This window comes from Pogoniulus pusillus, chromosome 19 (genome assembly GCF_015220805.1).
Source record: "Pogoniulus pusillus isolate bPogPus1 chromosome 19, bPogPus1.pri, whole genome shotgun sequence".
NCBI lineage: Eukaryota > Metazoa > Chordata > Aves > Piciformes > Lybiidae > Pogoniulus > Pogoniulus pusillus.
The window spans coordinates 15635831-15657014 of NC_087282.1; the positions used below are offsets into that span (position 1 = coordinate 15635831).

General features: G+C 37.3%; 1 protein-coding gene across 1 annotated transcript in view; it reads left to right on the forward strand.

Moving 5' to 3' along the window:
* Window positions 1-21184, forward strand: part of SMARCA1 (SWI/SNF related, matrix associated, actin dependent regulator of chromatin, subfamily a, member 1) — a 31044-nt gene that overhangs the window by 4680 nt on the left and 5180 nt on the right. Inside the window, exons 3-22 of the mRNA XM_064159452.1 lie at window positions 459-625; window positions 1656-1756; window positions 1874-1974; window positions 2249-2428; window positions 4480-4635; window positions 4889-5020; window positions 5752-5820; window positions 7540-7649; window positions 8314-8540; window positions 9055-9176; window positions 9548-9700; window positions 10536-10668; window positions 11534-11682; window positions 12684-12803; window positions 13981-14091; window positions 14290-14403; window positions 16087-16209; window positions 17699-17831; window positions 18808-18926; window positions 19103-19315. Coding sequence (XP_064015522.1) covers window positions 459-625; window positions 1656-1756; window positions 1874-1974; window positions 2249-2428; window positions 4480-4635; window positions 4889-5020; window positions 5752-5820; window positions 7540-7649; window positions 8314-8540; window positions 9055-9176; window positions 9548-9700; window positions 10536-10668; window positions 11534-11682; window positions 12684-12803; window positions 13981-14091; window positions 14290-14403; window positions 16087-16209; window positions 17699-17831; window positions 18808-18926; window positions 19103-19315 — 2733 coding nt within the window. The remainder of the gene's footprint in view (window positions 1-458; window positions 626-1655; window positions 1757-1873; window positions 1975-2248; window positions 2429-4479; window positions 4636-4888; window positions 5021-5751; window positions 5821-7539; window positions 7650-8313; window positions 8541-9054; window positions 9177-9547; window positions 9701-10535; window positions 10669-11533; window positions 11683-12683; window positions 12804-13980; window positions 14092-14289; window positions 14404-16086; window positions 16210-17698; window positions 17832-18807; window positions 18927-19102; window positions 19316-21184) is intronic.

A 21184-nucleotide genomic window follows, 5' to 3' on the forward strand; every position in this document is an offset into this window, starting at 1 on the left:
AGTCAGAACCTTAGTCTTCATCTTTTGCAGGCAGTTCTTTACAGCATCCCTTCATAGTTGGCTGGTGTGCCATACAAACAGTCTATACAAGTACACTGGTTTTGGATAGTTTTACTAATCTTTGGGTTTCAGATGGACATGACTTGCTGGGATGAGCTGTGTCTACCAGATTGCTGTGGTGTTTGTGAAAGATTGTTTGAACTACCAGATGTCACAAGGGGTGCTCTAAAGCAATTCATCCTTATCTGTTAGCTGAAGCAACTCAAGAGCTATTTCATGATGTTAACTTGAGTAATATTGGGCAGATAGTTTGTCAGTCCTTTCTCCATGTAAGTTGTACTTGTAAGAGTCTGAATTCTGTCTTCCTTAAAATATTTGATGTTGGGTTTTGGCTTATTTTTCTGAAGAAATGTTACTGATTTTCCTTTCTTTAATTCTCTTTGCATTTTGTAAACTAGAAAGCAGACCGAGCTAAAAGATTTGAATTCCTCCTGAAGCAGACAGAACTTTTTGCACATTTTATTCAGCCTGCAGCACAAAAGTCACCAACATCTCCATTGAAGGTGAAGCTGGGACGGCCACGGATGAAGAAGGATGAAAAACAGAGTTTGATTTCTGCTGGGGAGTATGTTTGATTTCTGCTTTACTGCACTTTCAAACAGATTTTTGCATTTTAATATATGTTTGGTTAGTAGCATAGAGATTGTGTTCTAAGTAAATCCAGGGCTTTTCTTGTTACTGGTGTATCGTAATTTCTTTACAAGCTGGTTGGTGTTTGAATTCTGACCCATCAACATTTCTATGAACTGAATTTCTTTTGCATGATGCTGAACCAGATGTGCTCCAGAAATGCACCTGTGGTGTGCGAGCTGCAAGTGGACATGTCAGGGGGACCAGCATGGAGCTAGGCCAAGTTAAAACAAGACAATATGATGTCTTGCTCCACCAGTCTGGCATAGTCTATAGGTAGTGTTTCTGAGGGGTCTTACAATAGGAAGCAACTAATTTCTAGAACATCTGCAAAACGGCATTTCTATTTTTTAATTATAAAAAAAAATCAATATGTAATTCTTCTTATTGGTATAGTTATCAAATAATTGTGTCACAGAGGTGTGTGCTGCATTTCTATGTTGCTCATCAAAAAATACCTTATAGAACACATGATACTTCTTTTCCGAGTGTAGTTAGTGCTCTTTGTATCAGCCTTTCTAATTGAAGCTGGAATGGACCATATGGAATAATTAACTACCAGGATATGATTTTAGTTAGTGTACTAGAACACATACATTGTAGATCAACGATTGTTTCTGTTTGAATTTGTCTCCTTTGATTTGACAGTTAATAGTGATAGAACAAGAGGGAATGGCCTCAAACTGCAGCTGGGTGGGTTTAGACTGGAAGTTAGGAAACATTTTTTTTTTTCACAGAAAGAGTGGTCAGGCATTGAAATGGGCTGCCCAGGGAGGTGAGTCACCAACCCTGGATGTGTTTAAAATTGTTTGAATGTGGTGCTTGAGGATATGGTTTAAGGATAAGCTTTGTAGAGTAAGGATAAAGGTTGGACTTGATTATCCCAGGGGTCTTCTCCAACTGGAATTTTTCTATGTGTTTTGAAATGATTTCATGTAAACACAAATCTTGGCTTTTTTGTCTAGCTATCGTCACAGGCGCACAGAACAAGAAGAGGATGAAGAGCTCTTGTCAGAGAGTCGGAAAACGTCTAATGTGTGTATTCGATTTGAGGAGTCTCCTTCATGTAAGTATTGTATTGACAGTTTTTTAGTTGATGTCGTTACCATTTGAGCAGACCGCAATTAATTTTTTTCTATTTAGAATTAGTATTTTTCTACTTAGAGGAATCTTACATTTACAGATGTGAAAGGAGGAACACTAAGAGATTATCAGGTTAGAGGTTTGAACTGGATGATCTCATTGTATGAAAATGGTGTTAATGGCATTCTGGCAGATGAAATGGTAAGCAGTAATCTTTTGGAATTTTTGTGGTAATTCTTGAGCAAAATTCAATATTAAAGTGCCTGTGCAGTAGTATTCATCATTTTAAAGCAGTTAGGTATTTCACAACTGGAATTGTAATGCAGTCAGAGAAATTGTATTGCAAATATTTGCTGTGTAATTTGCTTTAAACACTTTAATGACAGAATTATGTAGTGCGAGAATGGTTTGAAACTCATTCTGTATGGTATTCTATCTCAGCAGGTTTCTTTCCCCCCCCTCTTTGTCAATGCAGGGTCTTGGTAAGACTCTGCAAACAATAGCATTATTAGGCTATCTGAAGCATTATCGAAACATTCCTGGGCCACATATGGTCCTGGTTCCTAAATCAACTTTGCACAATTGGATGAATGAATTCAAACGCTGGGTTCCATCCTTACGTGCTGTTTGCCTCATTGGAGATAAAGATGCCAGGGTAAGTGCTCTACATTTTACGTATTATGTATCATAAAGTAATATTTGGGTATGTGGAATTCTCCTTAAGCTACTTCCTTAATTACAGTATTTTTTAGTAATCTTGAACTATGTTAGTGCTGAAAATGCAGAATGTTATGTTTGTGACTAAGAAGACAAATCAAATCAGTAGAGGAAACAATAGACAGATCAAGGTATGGGTGTCTGACTTACTGCTTTTTCTGTTGTCTCCGTATGATACTTGCACCTTTTTTTTCCTCTCTTCTGTGTTTTCATTGTGAGTGGTGATTTTTCCTTTATTGCCCTCACTTTGTTACCTCTTTCTTCACATTTTTAGATGTTTTCTTGTGTGTTTATGTCTCTGCCTTGCCTTGCTAATAGAATTCTGTTGTAGAACTTTTCATCTTTCATAATGAAGGCCTTAAAATAGATGTAGAGTTGCTTTCTAACTTGAAGGGTATCAGTGAGCTGGATGTTCTGTGGAATGCATGACTGCATGTTACTGCTTGAAAAACTCCTCAGGATGATCTGGAGAGACCTGATTGATGGTCCAACACCAGTTACATGACACTCAGCAAAGCCAAGTGCTGGGTCCTCCACTAGTATCACAACAACCTAAGGCTTGGCAAGTGTGTCTGGAAACTGCCCAGAAGAAAAGAAACTGGAAGTACTGGTTGACAGCTGACTGAACATGGGCCAGCAGTGTGCATAGATGAGAAGACCAACAGGATCCTGGCCTGTAGCAGGAGTGGTGTGGCCAGCAGAAGGAGGGCAGTGATTATGCTCCTGTACTCAGTGATACTTGAATACTGTGAGTTTTGGGCCCCTTACTAGAGGGCAAGATACTGAAATGCTGGAGCATGTCCAAAGAAGAGCAGTGAAGGTGGTAGAGGATCTGGAGAACAAGTACTATGAGGAGTGGCTGTAGGACGAGGAAGTGTTTGTTCTCCAGTTGCCCCAAGGGATTGGAACGGAAGAGTTGTCAGAGTGTCAGAACAGGCTGCCCAGTTAAGTTGCTGTCTCTGAAGAGATTTAACAGATGTGTAAGCACAGTGCTTAGGAACATGTTTTAGTGGTGGCCTTGGTAGTGCTAGGTTAATGTTTCGACTTGATGATCTTAAGGGTCTTTTTAAGCCTGAGTAATTCTGTGAGAAGAATTTGACTCTGCCAGTGAGTTGGTCAGTTCCTTACAGTGCTGCAGTCGTTGATTTGTCTGCACTGCTCTTTGCAGGTTATTTTCATTTGAAATCTGATAATGTTTGTACCACAGAGTGTTTGTTAATGCCGTGTAATGAAATTGATTGTATTGAAGGGAGGTGTGTACATTTGCTTTCAGAGTCTTAGGTTTGTATTGTCTTAAATTCTCATTTCCTTGTTTTTGTCTCTGTTCTGTGGTGGCTAATAGACTTCTGAGCTTGCATTTCCGTTTACAAGTCAGTGCATAGTGTTCTACAGAACACTCCTTAATAAGACAGCTCTCTAAGGCCATTGATGAGCAGTGTTGTCAGTCCTGCTAGCTAGGGGTGATCTCTGTACCCTGATAAATAAGTTATTGGGGACCTATGTGTGTGGCTTTTCCTTAGGGTTATTTCCTTCATGTGAAATGATTTATATGCCTAGATATGTATCCCTTACAAGGTAGAGATAGGACAGAGGAGGGAAATACTTAGGAAACAGATAAGATGGAGTGAGTTGTTTTAAAACACTATTTTCTTGTGGATTGTGTCTTTGGACCAGTTAGTTTGAGTTTATTTTCCATATTGATAGTACAAACTATGTAAATTACAGAAAAAATATGCTGTAGTTATTGAATTTTGAACAGGAGAAAACTTGTTTTGCTTAGCCCCGGACAAGGACCTGTCTGTGCCTGAAGCAGAAAATATTGAAGGCTTCTGTCACAGTAACTTTCAGTTACTGAAAAGATATTTCAGAGTCATCTCATGCATGTTATCTTAGCACATCAATAATGTTGCTGGAGATAGATTTCAGTAAATTCCTTATGAATTGTTCATATTTAGAAATGTTTACTAATCCAATTACTCTGCTTTTTAGGCTGCTTTTATCCGTGATGTCATGATGCCTGGTGAATGGGATGTTTGTGTTACATCATATGAAATGGTAATTAAAGAGAAATCAGTCTTCAAAAAATTTAACTGGAGGTACCTGGTCATTGATGAAGCTCACAGAATAAAGAATGAGAAGTCTAAGGTAAACTTAGAACTATTTGATGTTCTGCGCATAGTTTGAGACAAAAAATTCTGTCTGATTTTAGCAGATTCTAAGTATTAGATGTGATGTGTTTTTAGAATATGACTTGTGAACTCCTGGGTGATAAATATAAATTTCTTAAGTAGCTCACTGTCTTGAAATTTAGTTAGCGTTTTTCCAGGTTTCAGAAGCTGATGAAAATTCATTATGCTCGCATGTACATGCTAATGGCAACTATTTGTTGTGTTTTTAGCTGTCAGAGATTGTACGTGAGTTCAAGACAACAAATCGATTGCTTCTTACAGGAACTCCTTTACAGAACAACCTCCATGAGCTGTGGGCATTGCTCAATTTTCTTTTACCCGATGTCTTCAATTCTGCAGATGTAAGTTGAAGTTTGAAAATACAGTCTTGTTGTTTTGCTTCCCAGGCTGCTACCTGCGGAATAATGACGATCCTAGTAGGAGACATAGGATGTAGAAGCTCTGTGGCTCACTTACCTGTAGACTAATTTTTTTGCTCTACCTGGGTAAAACAGTGAATTCTGTTAGTGGAGATAGGGCCTCAGACCAGTAATAGTAAATTTAATACTTGAAATAGTTCAAGAATGATGTAAAGTGGAACTGAATTTGGGAGAGCAGTGCAAAATGAAGAATATGAACCATCCAAATAGGTATAAGCCTTTTTCATGTAGAATTTTAGTCAACTTTCTCTTGTTTTACTGTTTCCTTGTACTTGAATTACCTGGTTCCATGGTTTTTGGTCTGTTGCCCATATCATTTACTGAAGGATTTTGGTTTCTCTTTCTTTTTTTCCACCTTATGTGATCTTAACACAGACACTGAGAGGAAGAACTTGGACATTGTCGTGATGATCATGGAAAACCATTGTAAATTAAGCAGAGTGATAGTATCTTGTTTGCAGAGTTACTCAGTTGACTTGAGTGCTACAACTTGCTGGCGCAGAATTGGCAGAGTGACTTTTTTTCTTTCGCTTGGGGAAGTAATTTGTTTCAAGATTTATGCAACTCTCAGCTGGAGTGAAAGAGTCAGTATATGTCTGTTAAAACTAGAGATGATAAACTGTTCATACTAATGGTGCTGTTTTTCACCACAGGATTTTGACTCATGGTTTGACACTAAAAACTGTCTTGGTGATCAGAAACTTGTAGAAAGACTTCATGCTGTAAGTAATTAAAGCTGTAATTGTGTCATTGTTAGCATACAGAGTGTTTAAAAAGGGTTATTTCCCTCTTCGTGTTCATCTCAATTTCAAGATGAAGGTACTTAATTACAGAAATGCCCAGCAGAATTTTCATGAATTAAATATGAGAACTGACTGTTACAGATACTGCTTTTTGTATTTGGTGCAGACAGCATCTGTACATAAAATGTGAGAATGAAGACTTTTGAGATGTTTTTGAAATCACTTGTTACTGTGAATAGTATAGACATGTTGTGCTATTCTATGCACACCTTTATCTTTGTTGTGCTGTGCAGGAGATAAAAGACACTTTTCATCATACAGAAACAAAACAAATCATAAGGAAGTACAACTTAAATTGCTTATCTTTGGAATGTTGGGATATTTTGTGTATACTGTTAGTAGAAATGAAACTGTTTATGTTAAAAAGTAATAAATAGAGTTTATAAGCTTGTAAGTGTGGCCCTTTCTTAGGATAACAACTGGAATGAACATGACAGTCTTTACATAGCGTTTCATACTTATGTGTGAACTTAGCCTATTAGTGGACAACTTTGTTCTACGGAGTTTGGAATCATCATGGTAGCAACAGATACTGATTAGTTCTGATTAAACCTGTTAACTGGTCAATAGGGCAGAGTCTAGCTGGAGGCCTGTGACTAGTGGAGTTCTCCAGGGGTCTATACTGGGACGAGTATTATTCGGTGTATTCATTGATGGCCTGGATGAGGACATGGTGTGCACTGTCAGCAGGTTTGCTGACGTCACCAAGCTGGGCAGAGTGGCTGACACACCAGAAGAGTTGTGCTGCCATTCAGAGAGAATTAGACAGGCTGGAGAGTTGGGCAGGGAGAAATTTAACAAAGTTCAACAGGGGCAAGTGTAGAGCCTTAAACCTGGGGGAGAACAATCCCATGTATCAGTATAGGTTGGAGGTTGACCTGCTGGAGAGCAGCAAAGAGGAGAAGGACTTGGGAGTCCTGGTGGATGGAAGGATGGCCATGAGCCAGCTGTGTGCTCTTGTGGCTAGGAGGGCCTATACCATTTTGTCTATTAGAAGGGGTTTGGTTAGTAGGTCGAGGGAGGTTTTCCTTCCCTCTACTCTGCCCTGGTAAGGCCACATCTGGAGCATTGTGCCCAGTGCTGGGCCCCTCAGCTCAAGAAGGACAGGGAGGTGCTGCAGAAAGTCCAGTGCGGAGCCACAAAGATGATTAAGGAAGTTGAACATCATCCTTATGAGGAGAGACTGAGGAAGCTGGGGCTTTTTAGCTTGGAGAGGAGATGACTAAGGGGTGACCTCATCAATGTTTATAAATGTGTAAGGGGTGAGTGCCCGGAGGATGGAGCCAGCCTCTTCTCAATGATGCCCAGTGACAGCACAAGGGACAGTGGGTGAAAGTTGAGGCATAGGAGGTTCCTTGTGAACCTTGAGGAAGAATTTTTTTCACTGCAAGGGTGGCAGAGCACTGGAACCAGCTGCCTGGAGAGGTTATGGAGTATCCCTCTCTGGAGATATTCAAGAACTGTCTGGATGTGTTCCTGTGTGATCTGCCCTAGGTGATCCTGCTCTGGCAGCAGGGCTGGACCAGGTGATCTTTTGAGGCCCCTTCCAGCCCCTGACATTCTATGATTCTATGAACTTTGTATTTGAGGTAATCAGTACTGTATATTTATTTCTGGAAAACATCTTAATTTGTGTAGGTTTTGAAGCCATTTTTATTACGTCGCATAAAAGCTGAAGTAGAAAAGAGTTTGCCTCCAAAGAAGGAAGTAAAAATTTATCTTGGGCTCAGCAAAATGCAGAGGGAATGGTGAGTTTTTTTACATGAAAGCAAGACTCTTTCCTGGTAAAGAGTATTGCAGCTTTTCACACTTTATTTCTTCTAGTTGCATGTTAAGAGTCCAATGGAGAATAGCTGTCTTTGGGGCTTTTTTAAAGATGTCCAAGTTAAATTGCTCAGGAAGGCTAATCAGATGGATTGGGAGGAAGAAAGCAGGAATTTCTTTTCCTTGCTTAATTTTATTTGAAAGAATATATGCCTAGGAAGTTTATTCCTTTGATTCAAGTATGCATACACCAGTAAAGATCTGAGCTGAAATTAAAATAAAATTTTGAGGAGCCACATCCCCAGAGGAGATGTGAGAAGAGGAACCAAGGCAGTGTAGCAGCTTCAGTCAAATAAATGGTATCTTTAATCCACTTCATAGTCCTGAAATGAAATTGTAATAAGATAACCCAATAAATGATGGAAGACTGTCACTCACAGACAAATTTGCTTTCATGATTAGGTATGGATTTGTGAATCCTTATTATCAGCCAGATGTCTTCACCATGTCTCATAATAACATAGCTCATTATTATAAAAGCAAAATCCCGCATCCAGAATTCAATAACTGGGATATTTCAGGATTTCATTTATGTTTTTTAAGTACCATATTAAAACTGAGAGTTCAAAATTGCTTGTAAAACTTCAGGTATACAAGGATCCTGATGAAAGATATTGATATTCTGAATTCAGCTGGGAAAATGGATAAGATGCGTCTGCTGAATATTCTGATGCAGCTGCGGAAATGCTGTAACCATCCCTACCTGTTCGATGGTGCTGAGCCTGGCCCTCCTTACACTACTGACACTCACCTTATCACCAACAGTGGTAAAATGTTAGTTCTGGATAAACTGCTGACAAAACTCAGAGAGCAAGGTGAGTACAGTTCAAAAACAGTATGCAGTAAAACTACTTTTCATAATTGCATAGATTGCTTCCTTTTTGCCTCCAGTGAATGCATTCATTATGTTCAGCAAGAGTTTTGGCATTTTTTTCAGTAAATCTTTAACACAGAAGGAGGAAAGTCTGACATGACAAGGAAGACTAGTAATATGGGGAAATAGAAAGGAAGAGCAGAACCTCCCTTTTGTTGTTGAAGAAAAATTGAGATTAGTTTCTCTATGCCCATCAGTTGTCAGCTAGTTCTCTTGCCATAGTTTTAAGTGTTCTGTTTCTTTAACTGTTCCTTCTGTATAGACTATCAAACAGCTTGTCTGTAGGAGTAGCTAAATAAGTACTGGGAAAATAACTTCAGAAGAAAGGCTTATTTATTTAAGTTAGACATTGTAGAGAATATTTTACATGAATTCTACTCATGCTCTACAATAGGCTCTGTGAAAAGATCAGTGTGAAAACAAAACCACCACCAAAACCTTCTGTGTTCTCTCAGGTTCCAGAGTCCTACTTTTCAGTCAGATGACTCGCTTGCTGGATATTTTGGAAGATTATTGCATGTGGCGTGGATATGAGTACTGCCGACTTGATGGACAGACACCACATGAAGAAAGAGAGGTTAGAAAGTTGCATATAAGCGTCTTTGCTTTCTGTATTAGGTTATTGAGAAGTTAATATTTGCATATATATGTGTAGCTACTTCATTGTTTGAAGTAGAGCAAAAGTGTTGCAATTTAAAATAGCTAAGGGTATATATAGTTTTTTCTAACCCAAGTCCACAGTAAAGTAGATTTCATTTGTTCCTCAGCTAAATGAAAAAATACTTGTGGACTCAGAATGGATTTTTCTACCTGTGCAAACCCACAATTTCCAACTTGTTTAAAAAATCCAGTTTTTGCATGCTGGAAATTTCAGAGATTTCATTAAAAAGCCACTGACGTACTGGGAGCTTGTTTGAAAGCTCTGATTTATTTTTTTTTTTTTTTTAGGAAGCTATAGACACATTTAATGCTCCAAACAGCAGTAAATTCATTTTCATGCTGAGTACCAGAGCTGGAGGTCTTGGAATTAATTTAGCAACTGCTGATGTGGTTATTCTGTATGATTCAGATTGGAACCCTCAAGTAGATCTGCAAGCCATGGTGAGTTAATTCCCTTATACACGTTTATTTGTTCTGTGATTTGTGGTGTTTGTTGTTTTGGGGAGAGGTTATACACTTAAACACATTAAGTATTTACAGTAATGTGCATGCTAATTACTGATAGCAGACCAGCTTCCTGGAAGCTGAGTGATTTGTGATTTTTGGTAGGATTTTCAGGAAGGTAGTCATATTATGCAGGAGAGCAAAAGATTTAATGACTCTTATTTAAAGGGCAGTCAGAAAATCCTGGTACTATCAGCTTAAAGGCCAGTTGTTTCATTCTTTTTAAGAGAACAGCTTTTTTTTTTTATTCAGAAAGAATAAACACAAGTTCTGTTACAAATAAGTGCAATATGTTAGTGTTATGACCTCATTTGCTGCGTATTACACTTGCACAACTTGTGAGGTGCATATTGGTACTGTAGTTAATCTAGCTTGGGACAACTATGGCATTGAAGCTCTGGCTGCATGGGTTTTGGCTGTGGAATTAGTGTGCTCAGTCCAGGGATGCAAGTTTCAATACTTCTGTTAAATGAGAGAGTTTGAAAGCAGTACAGATAGGTGTGTATCTCCGCTTCCCAACTGCAGTCGAGAAAGGCATTCAATTATCTTCATTACAATGAGTTAGATGCTTTTATTATATACTGTGATCCAGTATTGAAAGGTGTAGTAGCCAGGTATCAGTAAATATTACTATACTGGCTTTATTTTTTTTGTATACCCTTGAATAAGCAAAGAGTCAAGAAATAAAAGCTAGTGTGTCTGCTGTTTATGCAAGCTAACTGTTTATTGCTTGTGAGGTTTTGTTGCTGAACTACTGATTTATGTTTGTTAGGATCGTGCGCATCGTATTGGTCAAAAGAAACCAGTACGGGTATTTCGACTAATCACTGATAATACTGTTGAAGAGAGGATTGTAGAAAGAGCTGAAATAAAACTGAGACTGGACTCTATAGTTATACAGCAAGGTATCAACTGTTATATATGTTTGTCTGCAGCACAATTGTTCAGTCCCTTGCAGTATGGGTTAATAACTACAGATGTACAGGCCTTGCGTTTAATAGAGGTATACTAAGTCGACCTAAGAAATGCAGAACTTGCTCACTTTTTCAGCTGAAAAATTAAAATCTGTATTCCTAAAAAATGTGGGCAAAGACTTAGTCTAAGACTCTAAGGAAAGTCAACTACAGCTCACTAGATGCTACTTCTTCTTGTCACATGTTAAAAAGGAAAAGAAGAGGAAAAGAAATAATCCATGACAGATAAAAATAATTATGTAGATGTGCTTCTTACCACATACAAATTTATTGAATATTAAAACTGCTTTGTGTGTCTTTGTGTGGAATACTTTGTCAAAAAATAAGGTTCTTCATAAGTTTTGAATGTTGGTTATATTTGCAAAAGGGTGGGCTACTGAAATGATCATGGTCACAATTTTGATGGGAGTCTAAAGAGTCTGTGAAAAATATTCACAGATATAGGTTGAAATTAGTCAAATGAGTGTTACAAATCTGAAGTACTTCTTAATGGCCATTACAGAATACTTGAGTTTTCATCTTGAGATAAGATTTTGATCGTAGAAGTTTGGTTAACTTTGTAAGAGCAAGATTTTAAATGGAAAATTTGAATTATCCAATTATGAAACATTCTATGTTATGGCTTGGTCCAAAGTTGTTGTTTTATTGTTTTCCCTGAGGTTCTCAATTTTTGTTTATTTTCTGCTGAAGCAAAATGTAATTTCTTCTGTATGGTTCTTCTTTTCCTTTCTTCTGTTTGCATGGTTTTGCTAGAACTCTTGTATTGTAACTTCCAACATGTTTCTGCTAATTTTAGGAAGGCTTATAGACCAACAGTCTAACAAACTGGCAAAAGATGAAATGCTGCAGATGATCCGACATGGAGCCACACATGTTTTTGCTTCCAAAGATAGTGAGCTGACAGAAGAAGATATAACCACGATTTTAGAAAGAGGTGAAAAGAAGGTTAGAGAAGTTTTTTTTTTGTGTGTGTGTCTGCAATTTGTAATGTATGAAATGTGAGATGTTTATGCTCAAAGCAGAAAAGAAATCTGATTGTGTGAATCTGTCTTTATGCCCAATTATTACTTTACTCTTCATACATATTTTAAGGTTAATGGAAGAGTTTGAAAATTTAAACTATGTGCACCAGATCTGAAGCACTGTTTATTTTGTGTACATATGTTGGGAAACGTTTGGTGGAGCGCTCTGGGAAGATGACTCTTTGTTCACCAATTATGGTTAGATGGTCAAATCCACTTTATTTCCGTGATACAATGACTTATATGCACTTCTAGCACTAGGCGTGCTCCACCAAGATTGGTTACAGTCAGAGGGTCCAGAGTTACATGTAAGGCGTGCATAGGTTAACTTACCACAACATTCTAAGGGTCAGCCTCCATCACCACCCACTCCAGCCCCTTTGGTTATCTAGTCTCTGCCCACTGCAGCTGTGTGTGAGGTGCTCAGCTGTTCACAGCTCGATTTCCTGAGCTAGCTGGCTTCCAAGGACATTCTCAGCTTGGGTTGCTCATGTTTATCAATTTATGTCCTCGACTGGTGAGAAATTCTTCTACATACATAGAGAAAGATGTAAATTTCATGTCCGCATTCCAGTAGGCACAAAACCTTTATGGAACTTTTTTAGGGAATAGGTAACTCTGTGGAGGAATGACTACCATTTCAGCTCTGAAGACCTGGGTATAAATTTCAGTTAAATTTAGAAGTTAAATCATGCAGTTACAGGGCTACATCCCAGCATAATGTATTTGTTTTAGTGGAAAATCTTGAGTCATTCTGTTTGAAATTGAAAAGCACTATGGGTGTCTCACTTTACCAGAAGAACATAAGTAAAAGTTTAAAGCAAAAAAAGACTGAGAATGTTTTAATGATGATGAAAGCTGGTTTGATTTCAAAAAAGATAAAGCACCTTGAGTAAGCCTAAAGGTATCTTTCTGTGTTTTCAGACAGCTGAAATGAATGAAAGATTGCAGAAAATGGGAGAGAGCTCATTACGAAATTTCACTATGGACACAGAGATGAGCTTATACAACTTTGAAGGTGAAGATTACAGAGAAAAACAAAAGGTACTTTTTCTTAGATTTTGAGACTTCAGTTTATAGGTGCAAGCATAAAGACCATACTAGAAATGGTACAGCTGTAAAGGTTATTCTAGAGTAGTAAGAAGTTACTGAGAAATTCACTTTGCTCTACAGAACCATCAATACTCTGATTTTTTTGTTAAATTAACTTTCAAACCCATTCTAAAATCTGATAATATTGCTCAAATTTTATCATTTCTGCAGCAAAATACTATGTAGCATCCTACTATAGTACTACAGTTGGTATTATTTTACTGCCACATCACTGAGAATCAAAAACAGGCCTGACAAAGATGTGTGGAACAGGGATTTAAGCCTTGTTTTTTGCAGTGGAGCTTTTAGTCACAAGCATTAATGTCAACTGTGCAACGATTTACCGAATTGCAGGAGCATCCAAAGAAAGAGGTAGTACTTGAGGTCCTGTAATGTTACCTCTGAATCTCTGTTTTTTTACTGGACACGTAGTCAAGATCTTTTTAATGTTTACTTGGAATCAGACATGTGATTCTGTGTTAACTACAGAGTGCCTTTCTAACCAGTGTTTCCTATAAAATTTGAAAACACATTTAGGAAAAATTACCTAGTTAATGAGAAGAGCGTTAGGGGGGTGTGTGTACACAAGATGCTTTTTTTGTGTTCATAATTGTGTTTCAAGAAGCCAACAAGATATGGCACAGGCTTGTAACATGCTTTAGTAACTTGAATTCAAGTAGTTTAGTTTGCTGCTAATGGATTTTGAATTTTTTTTGGCAACGTTGTAGCCTCTGTAGAGATTATTCATGGTTTCATTGTGATACTTGCAGCAGAAGCAATTAGTTGATATCATAAAATACTACAGAATCAAGACTCCAAATCCCCAGACCTTCCATTGAGTTTTAGTAGATGGATTCATAAGCTTACTTAGGTGTCTAAAAGTAAAATAATCTGTGTCGCTGCACTACCTTACCTGTGAATTGCCTCTTAAGTTTTAAGATGTTATAATCAGTTACCATTTCTAGCTTATTTTTGGGCTCTGTCGTACAGTGCAAATTGTTGAGCAGAACCATCAGATTTGCCACACAGAAATACGTTTGAGTTTTGCAGTGTTACATTAATCACTATGCCTGTGACTTCAGGAAGCATGCAGTTACTTCAATATCTTTTGATTCTGTTCTGTGTGTAGCTGAGCATGATGGAATGGATAGAGCCTCCAAAACGAGAACGCAAAGCTAATTATGCCGTTGATGCTTATTTCAGAGAAGCTCTACGTGTTAGTGAACCAAAAGTCCCAAAGGTAATAAGCTGGGAAGTATGGGGGAGTTTTTATGTTTTCCTTTTGCCTTTCTCTCCCGTATTCCATCTCTTGCTCTCCCTCTATGCTGATAATAAAACGAATGTATTTACAAAGTGACAGGTTGCCACTGCTACTTAATTATGGCAGGTTAATTGCACAGAAGTTAATCTTATATAATGCATCTGTGTACTTTTGAAGGCCCCACGACCTCCAAAACAACCAAATATTCAGGATTTCCAGTTTTTCCCACCACGGTTATTTGAACTTCTGGAAAAAGAGATTCTGTATTATCGTAAGACTATAGGATATAAGGTAACGAGTTTTTTTCTCTTTGGATTAATAAAATGTATTTCTGTGGGTGGATTTACAGCAACTGTCACAGTAGCTAAATTAATTGAATGGAAGAGCAACTGGAAAATATTCTAGTCTTGTTTTTAGCAAAGTGCTTCTCATTGTGAAGGAAGTGTCTTAAAGCCTCTCTCCTTGTTTCTGTTCCGCTGCAGAACAGAAAAGTAATCCATAATTCCTTTCTTCATTAAAAATTTCATATCTGTGCAGCTGTGTTTTGTGGTGGGTTCCAAACAATAAAATAGAATAGGAAAGAGGCAGTTCTGATGCTTCATATATACTTCTCAAAACCAGAAGTGTGATTTGTGGTCCTAGGTGAGAAGATAAACACCTGCCAGGGTGCAATTCTTTTTTTTTTTTCATTATAGCTTTAAAATATCCTGTGCAGAAAGTAACTTAAGGTAATGTTTAATTAGACTTTTTGTTGATGTGAAGGTAAATAAAGTGACATCAGTTTTCCTTGTGCTTTGCTGGATGAAAAATGTTTAAAGCTATAGAGGGTTGTGAATGTATTACAACTACAGAAAGAAAACCAGACAACAGACTTATTTTTTTCCCTGCAATGCCTTAGCTGAATTTTTCCTTCTCCCTGCTGACATTACAGGCTGAGTAGTAAACACAGATTCTATTTTGATGCTGATTTTCATTACTTGTGCCAATATTGGCTGAGTAAATCAAATAGATCCCCTACTTTCAGACACATAACTTACTTTTAAAAAGCCCCATGTTTCATGGCAGGTTGCAGCAAGAAGAAATCACATATAAAATGTGCTGGAGAACATAAACTTGTCATACAAAGCAACGGGTAGGAAATTGGTGTTGCAAGAGAGCAGAATTCATACTAACAAAACATTTTTGAGAAAAAGCAACTGTCTTAGAACCTAGACTGAAGCAAAAATAATTTTATGTGGTTAGTGAGGTAGAATTAAGATAAGAATTCATGAAAGTGTATTTAGCTTAGGGAAAGAAATTACTGAGTTAATACTCCAACAAATAAGGATGAGAGAATTGCTGACACTGACAGTATGCATCCAGAAAGAGAGGTGTTTTCAGTCCTGCTAATAAAATCTGTCAGACTGGATAGGTTGAATGTGAATGCTTCTTATGTTAGTATATACTGACTCTTTACTGGGGGTGAAAGTGCTAATTATGATTTTTTTCTGCTTTGAAATGGAAGTATAACTGTCTATTTGGTGTGCTTGTTTATGGCAGTCTTCACTTTTAATAACATCAGAAGGTATCAAATAGCTAAAGATCATGCTTTATGTGCCAGTCTTAAACCACCAAAGCAAAGATGTTAAAAACATCTTTTAACTTCCTTTGCCTTGTGCTGCAGAAAACTTTAAAGTCTACAAAGTCTTTACTGGATGCTGGTTTATGGCGTGTTTGCTGTTGTGTGGTGTGGAATTGCAATACACAGTTTAAAGGTCACAAGCATTAAATTGGTGTTGGTGTGGAGATGGACAGGTAAAATGTTGCTAGACCTTGTCTACATCATGTTTGTCTAGTTCTTACTTTGACAATGTGCATAGCTTCATAGTAAACCTGGCAGAACTCACATAAATTGTAAACAGAGATTGATGGAGAAGTGGACAGTCTCTTGAAAAACGTGGCTGTGTTACTGGTTATTGATACCCTTGATTTTAGGTCCCCAGGAATCCTGATCTCCCAAATGCAGCTCAAGTACAAAAAGAGGAGCAAAAGAAAATAGATGAATCTATGCCTCTGAATACTGAGGAAACTGAAGAGAAAGAAAAGCTTCTAACACAGGTAAAATAAAACCAGCTTAAGTATTTATTTTTTTTTAATAAGTATAGAATATAAATCCTAAAAAGATAAATGTGCAGAGAAAAGCTACACTGATGTTAGAGAGAAAAGAAAGCACAAGTTATGCAGTGGTTTTGCTTGGCTTTGCTTTGAGGGACCTTTAATGTCCTGCAACAAGTTTGTGTCCTAGTAAGTCACTATTTCGTTCAATGTCTGAAACATTTCTGAGGCAAGAATAGTAGACACACTATTGAGCAATACGTGCAGGAATCCAGTCAGTGAGTTTCTTTTGTGTGCATCTACCTTACTTTTTAAAAATCTTACCTTTTTCAAGAAGTATTTGAATCAGGCTAGACGAGCCTCTATTAACATATGCATCTGCGTAAATACTGTTTAAGACATCTCACATCCATTAATTTTGTTCTGGTCAGGTTGTTAGGCATGTTTCTTTTATACTGGGACTGAAACCCTGTTGCTGGCTAGTTTCTTGACTTTTTGCACTGTTACCCTGCTAAGTAGGCTTACTAAAAGCTACCTGTTGTGGAGAAGGGTATTTGTCAAAAGATAATAGGATGTTTTGATTTGGAAGATGTTCAGTGAAGCAGTTGGGCATAGTATACCTCAAGAAGAAATTCGCAAGGGCACAATTTGACTGTTAATTTCACCTCTTCATAGCAGAGAAAATATGTGTATTAGACTTCTTGTAAAGATGCCATCTAATTGTGGAGTTGGCTTATTCAGCAGGAGAATTGATGGAGTTCCTTGTAAATGTATTTATGTGATAAAAGAAACACAGTGCACTACAGATTGCTCTTAAGGCATGATTTTCTGGGTTGTTTGTTGTTGATGTTTTCTCCCTTCCCTGTCTTTAAACTGTAGTGTCTCATTCTTGGATGATATATTTGTGTATTGCATCTCACTTAACTGTTCAGTTTTGGATTAATTTATTTGGAGCGTAACAATTTTTCAGTTTCACAGTGCTATGGAACATCCATTTGAGTGTGTCTCCTTGGACTAGAGATCATTTCCTGAAATGACCTCTACTCTGGTTTGTCTAGTTCAAGGTTTGTAAATGTCCAAAGCTGAAGTGCTTGCTTTAGATGCCTGCTCTCCCCTAAGAACTTATAAGGACACTGGCATTAGTGTGCCCTGTACTCCTAAAAATGATGCATGTCTTACCTGCTGAAGGGTGGCTTAGAATGACAGCAACCTTTGGAGAAATACCACTTAAAAAGTTTTAGAAGAAAGAAGAGTAATAAGCTCCTGCTAATGTCTGTGGAGTCATACACAAAAATAACTTTTTAGACTTTTCAGATTCAGTAATAAACTCGGGAATATGAGTTTATGGAAATCCTGAAAGACCATTAACCACTATAATTATGTGAGGGCACAGAGGCACTACCCATTAGAGCAGATGATACATACCTAAGACAAAATGCCAAATGCTTCCTTTATACCCAGTAATGCCTTCTTGCTCCCTTGCTGCTTACAGGGTTTTACAAACTGGAATAAAAGGGATTTTAACCAATTTATTAAAGCTAATGAGAAATACGGTCGTGATGATATAGACAACATTGCCCGTGAGGTAGAGGGAAAGTCACCTGAGGAGGTCATTGAGTATTCAGGTTTGTGGCATTTTGAAAGATGTTTCTTAATCTCATGGTATCACAAAAATGGTGTCATTTTTTGCTATATTCTCTTTTAAAATTCCGTGGTATGGCATTTGGATATGTATAAGAATAATTCTGTGGTTTTAAAAGTACATGATGGTTATTTTAGAAGACCCAGTTCTGTTCAGAAGGTTGAATTTGCAGCATAGGTAAGTCTTCACTTAGCCTTTATCCCTCCTTGGTCAGAATTGAGAACCTGGCATGGTTAGTTCACGGCGACAGCACGGTCTCGTGGAATCACAAGGTTGCCTTAGAGGGGCACCGTGGTTCTTTATGCTGTGAGTATATATGTCCCGTTGCAGCTAGCACACTGCTTTTCACACAGTGCTTTTACACCTGTACGGGATTCTTCTGCTTTCATCGGCATACTTAATTTTTCTAAGTGCCTTCATAAAATTAACTGTAATGTTCTTCCTATAGCTTAAAAAGGAAGACCTCCACAGCAGTTCCCTTCAGAGTGTTCAGTTTATTTTGGGTTGGCTGGAAGATGCTATTGGAGGAGCCACAAATTGCTGGCTTTTATGACAGGTAGACTGAATAGTCCCTGACAGTAGAGATAACCTAGTGAAAACTGAAATAGGAATGTTTCACTGCTGGAGCAGCCCTGACCTGTTTCACCCTTGTTACAGAAAGTATTCTTAAAAGTAACTTTTTCAGAGTCTTACGTGAGGATGATTTATTTTCAACATAATTAACATTGTTGCAGTTGTTACTACAACTTTGCTTATAGTTGACTTTTAAAGTACATAGAATAAAGGCTCTGTGCAAGTTTATTTCTTGGCTATATAGTAAAAGGGAGAGTGTTAGTGAATCTTTCTAGATTTAATGGAACCATAAACTGCGCTCCTCTTTGCTGGAGTGCTTCAGCTGAGTAAAGTAGTAAGAGTGGAGGAAAAGATTTCATTTTACAATTTATATTTTGTGTCTTTAGCTGTTTTCTGGGAACGCTGTAATGAACTACAGGATATTGAGAGGATCATGGCTCAAATTGAACGAGGAGAGGCAAGAATTCAACGGAGGATCAGTATCAAGAAAGCCCTCGATGCAAAAGTAATCAGTTCAGGTTTTTGGTTTTCTGCAGCTGACATCTTCTAAATTCCTTCTGAAAAGGAGTAGTTGGGGCTGGGACTTTTTATATAGCATATGTACTATACCCTGTATCAATTTACACAAATATAGAGTAAATCCTGTAAGTTGCATAGTGCTTATTTTTGTTTTGCCTTCAGATTGCCAGGTATAAAGCACCTTTTCATCAGTTGCGTATTCAGTATGGAACAAACAAAGGGAAAAACTACACAGAAGAGGAAGACAGATTTTTGATATGCATGTTACACAAGATGGGCTTTGACAAGGAAAATGTGTATGAGGAACTAAGGCAGTGTGTGCGCAACGCTCCTCAGTTCAGATTTGACTGGTTTATCAAATCTAGAACTGCAATGGTAGGTATCAGTTATGTGGTTTAAGTCATTCTGTGAAGTATCTTATTCTTCTTTAAGCACCATCAGATAGAATTTGTATTTGTGCCAGAATATTGGAGTCTAGGAAAGAAGAGTGCAGAACAAATAACTTTGTTTTTTAGTCTTCTAGTTTTTAATGAATTAACCTTTTCCCTTAGTACAGCAAGCAACACAATACAGCTGAAAGAGATTAGAAAACCTGCCAAGCTGAAATCCCATGTTACCCAGAGGGATTATCACAGAAGTAGACTATTCTTACAAATACCCTTGTTGCTTCTATCACAAAAGTTTTACTAAGCAATGTCTCTTAAAATATAACTGCCTTTCACAGTTATTGGACAACACTGAAAACATCTGGTTATATACTGGGAGAACAGCTTTTCTAGTATTTGTAGTCAATTTGTATTGGTATAAGAATTGAGGTTTAAAATGCACTTTGTAGTTGTCAATAAGGATTATTGTGTGGAAGTGTTCAATTTTTTTTCCTGAAGATTCGGTTCGTACTATGAGAATATAATACAAGCTTGATAGCAAGTAGTTTAATATTCTGAATTTCAGCTATATATTTTTTCCTTTCTCACTCTGAAGAGCAGAGCCATTCTTTAATTCAGTCATTAAGTGGGAAGTGATAACACTAACAGAAGCTTTGGTGATTGCAAACAGTAAGTTATGTATGTATTGGCTTCAGAATGTGGGTGTTATAAAAAAATCAGTTAGCTGTACCCTGGGGATTTTGCTCCTGATTCACTTAATTTTTCTTACAATTAAAATGTTAAAGTCTGTGCACCTTATGTAAAAGACAAACAGGTGCATTTTCATGTGAACATATTCATGTGGGAAAAATGTACTTCTCAAGTTACTACCAAAAAAACTTTACTTGCAATGAGTGAGAAATGAAACGTTTTTCTCTGCTTGATTTATCATGGCTGATAAGAGTGGAGCACACTGTCATTTAGACAGCTGTTTTGTTAGAAAGCTCCTAGTTAAATACTGTACTGCAATCATGTATCTTAAATGCCATTTTGTATACAAATCTGGCTTTTTCAGTAGTTTAGTCTAGCAACTGCAGAACCACTTGTGTATTATTATTTACTGTCTGTGTTTCCTGGCTTCAGGATTTGTTTATAAAATGTTCTTTCAGAGTTGTGGGTACTGTGCTGAGAACAAATAAAACAAAATAAAATGTTTAAAATGTGTGTTTGAACAGGTGGGAATATTTGCTTTTCCCAGTGTTTCTTATAATTATGCAGTACATTTTCTGCTTGATATTTCAGCAATTAAAGTTTCTCGATAGTGCAGCTGTTAGCCCCTAATTAAAAGGAATTACAGGCCTTACTTGCTAAAATGACTGTCTGAAGATATAGTGGATTTTAAAATGAAGCCCATAAGGAGAGAAACATCCAGTATTCAGCTTGTAACTAAGTTTCTTTTCAACTGTCTGTGGAGGAAGCCTTTTAAGTAAATCACAGAAGTGGGCACTAGAAATTAAAAATGTAGCTTGACATTTAATATTATTTGATATGTAGTTAAGTCAGGAATTGAGTTAAATATGCCATTTAAATCTTGCAGATCCTCATCTTCCATATAATTTTTTTTAAAGGGCCTAGGAGTCATTTGAATTATGGAAATACCTTCCATGATGTCTAATGCTGAAACTGAGACTCTGGGAATAGAGTAAATCTTTTGTCTTCAGTTTTCTCTTAAAATTGTATCCATTAATACTAATAATGTTAGTATTAATGCTTTTACACAGTTGAAAAAGCATAGTACAGAAATACAAAGCTCACATAATCTTTCACTTTTCACCACACATATAATTTTCTTGCATGTTTTTAATTGATACTTGTAGTT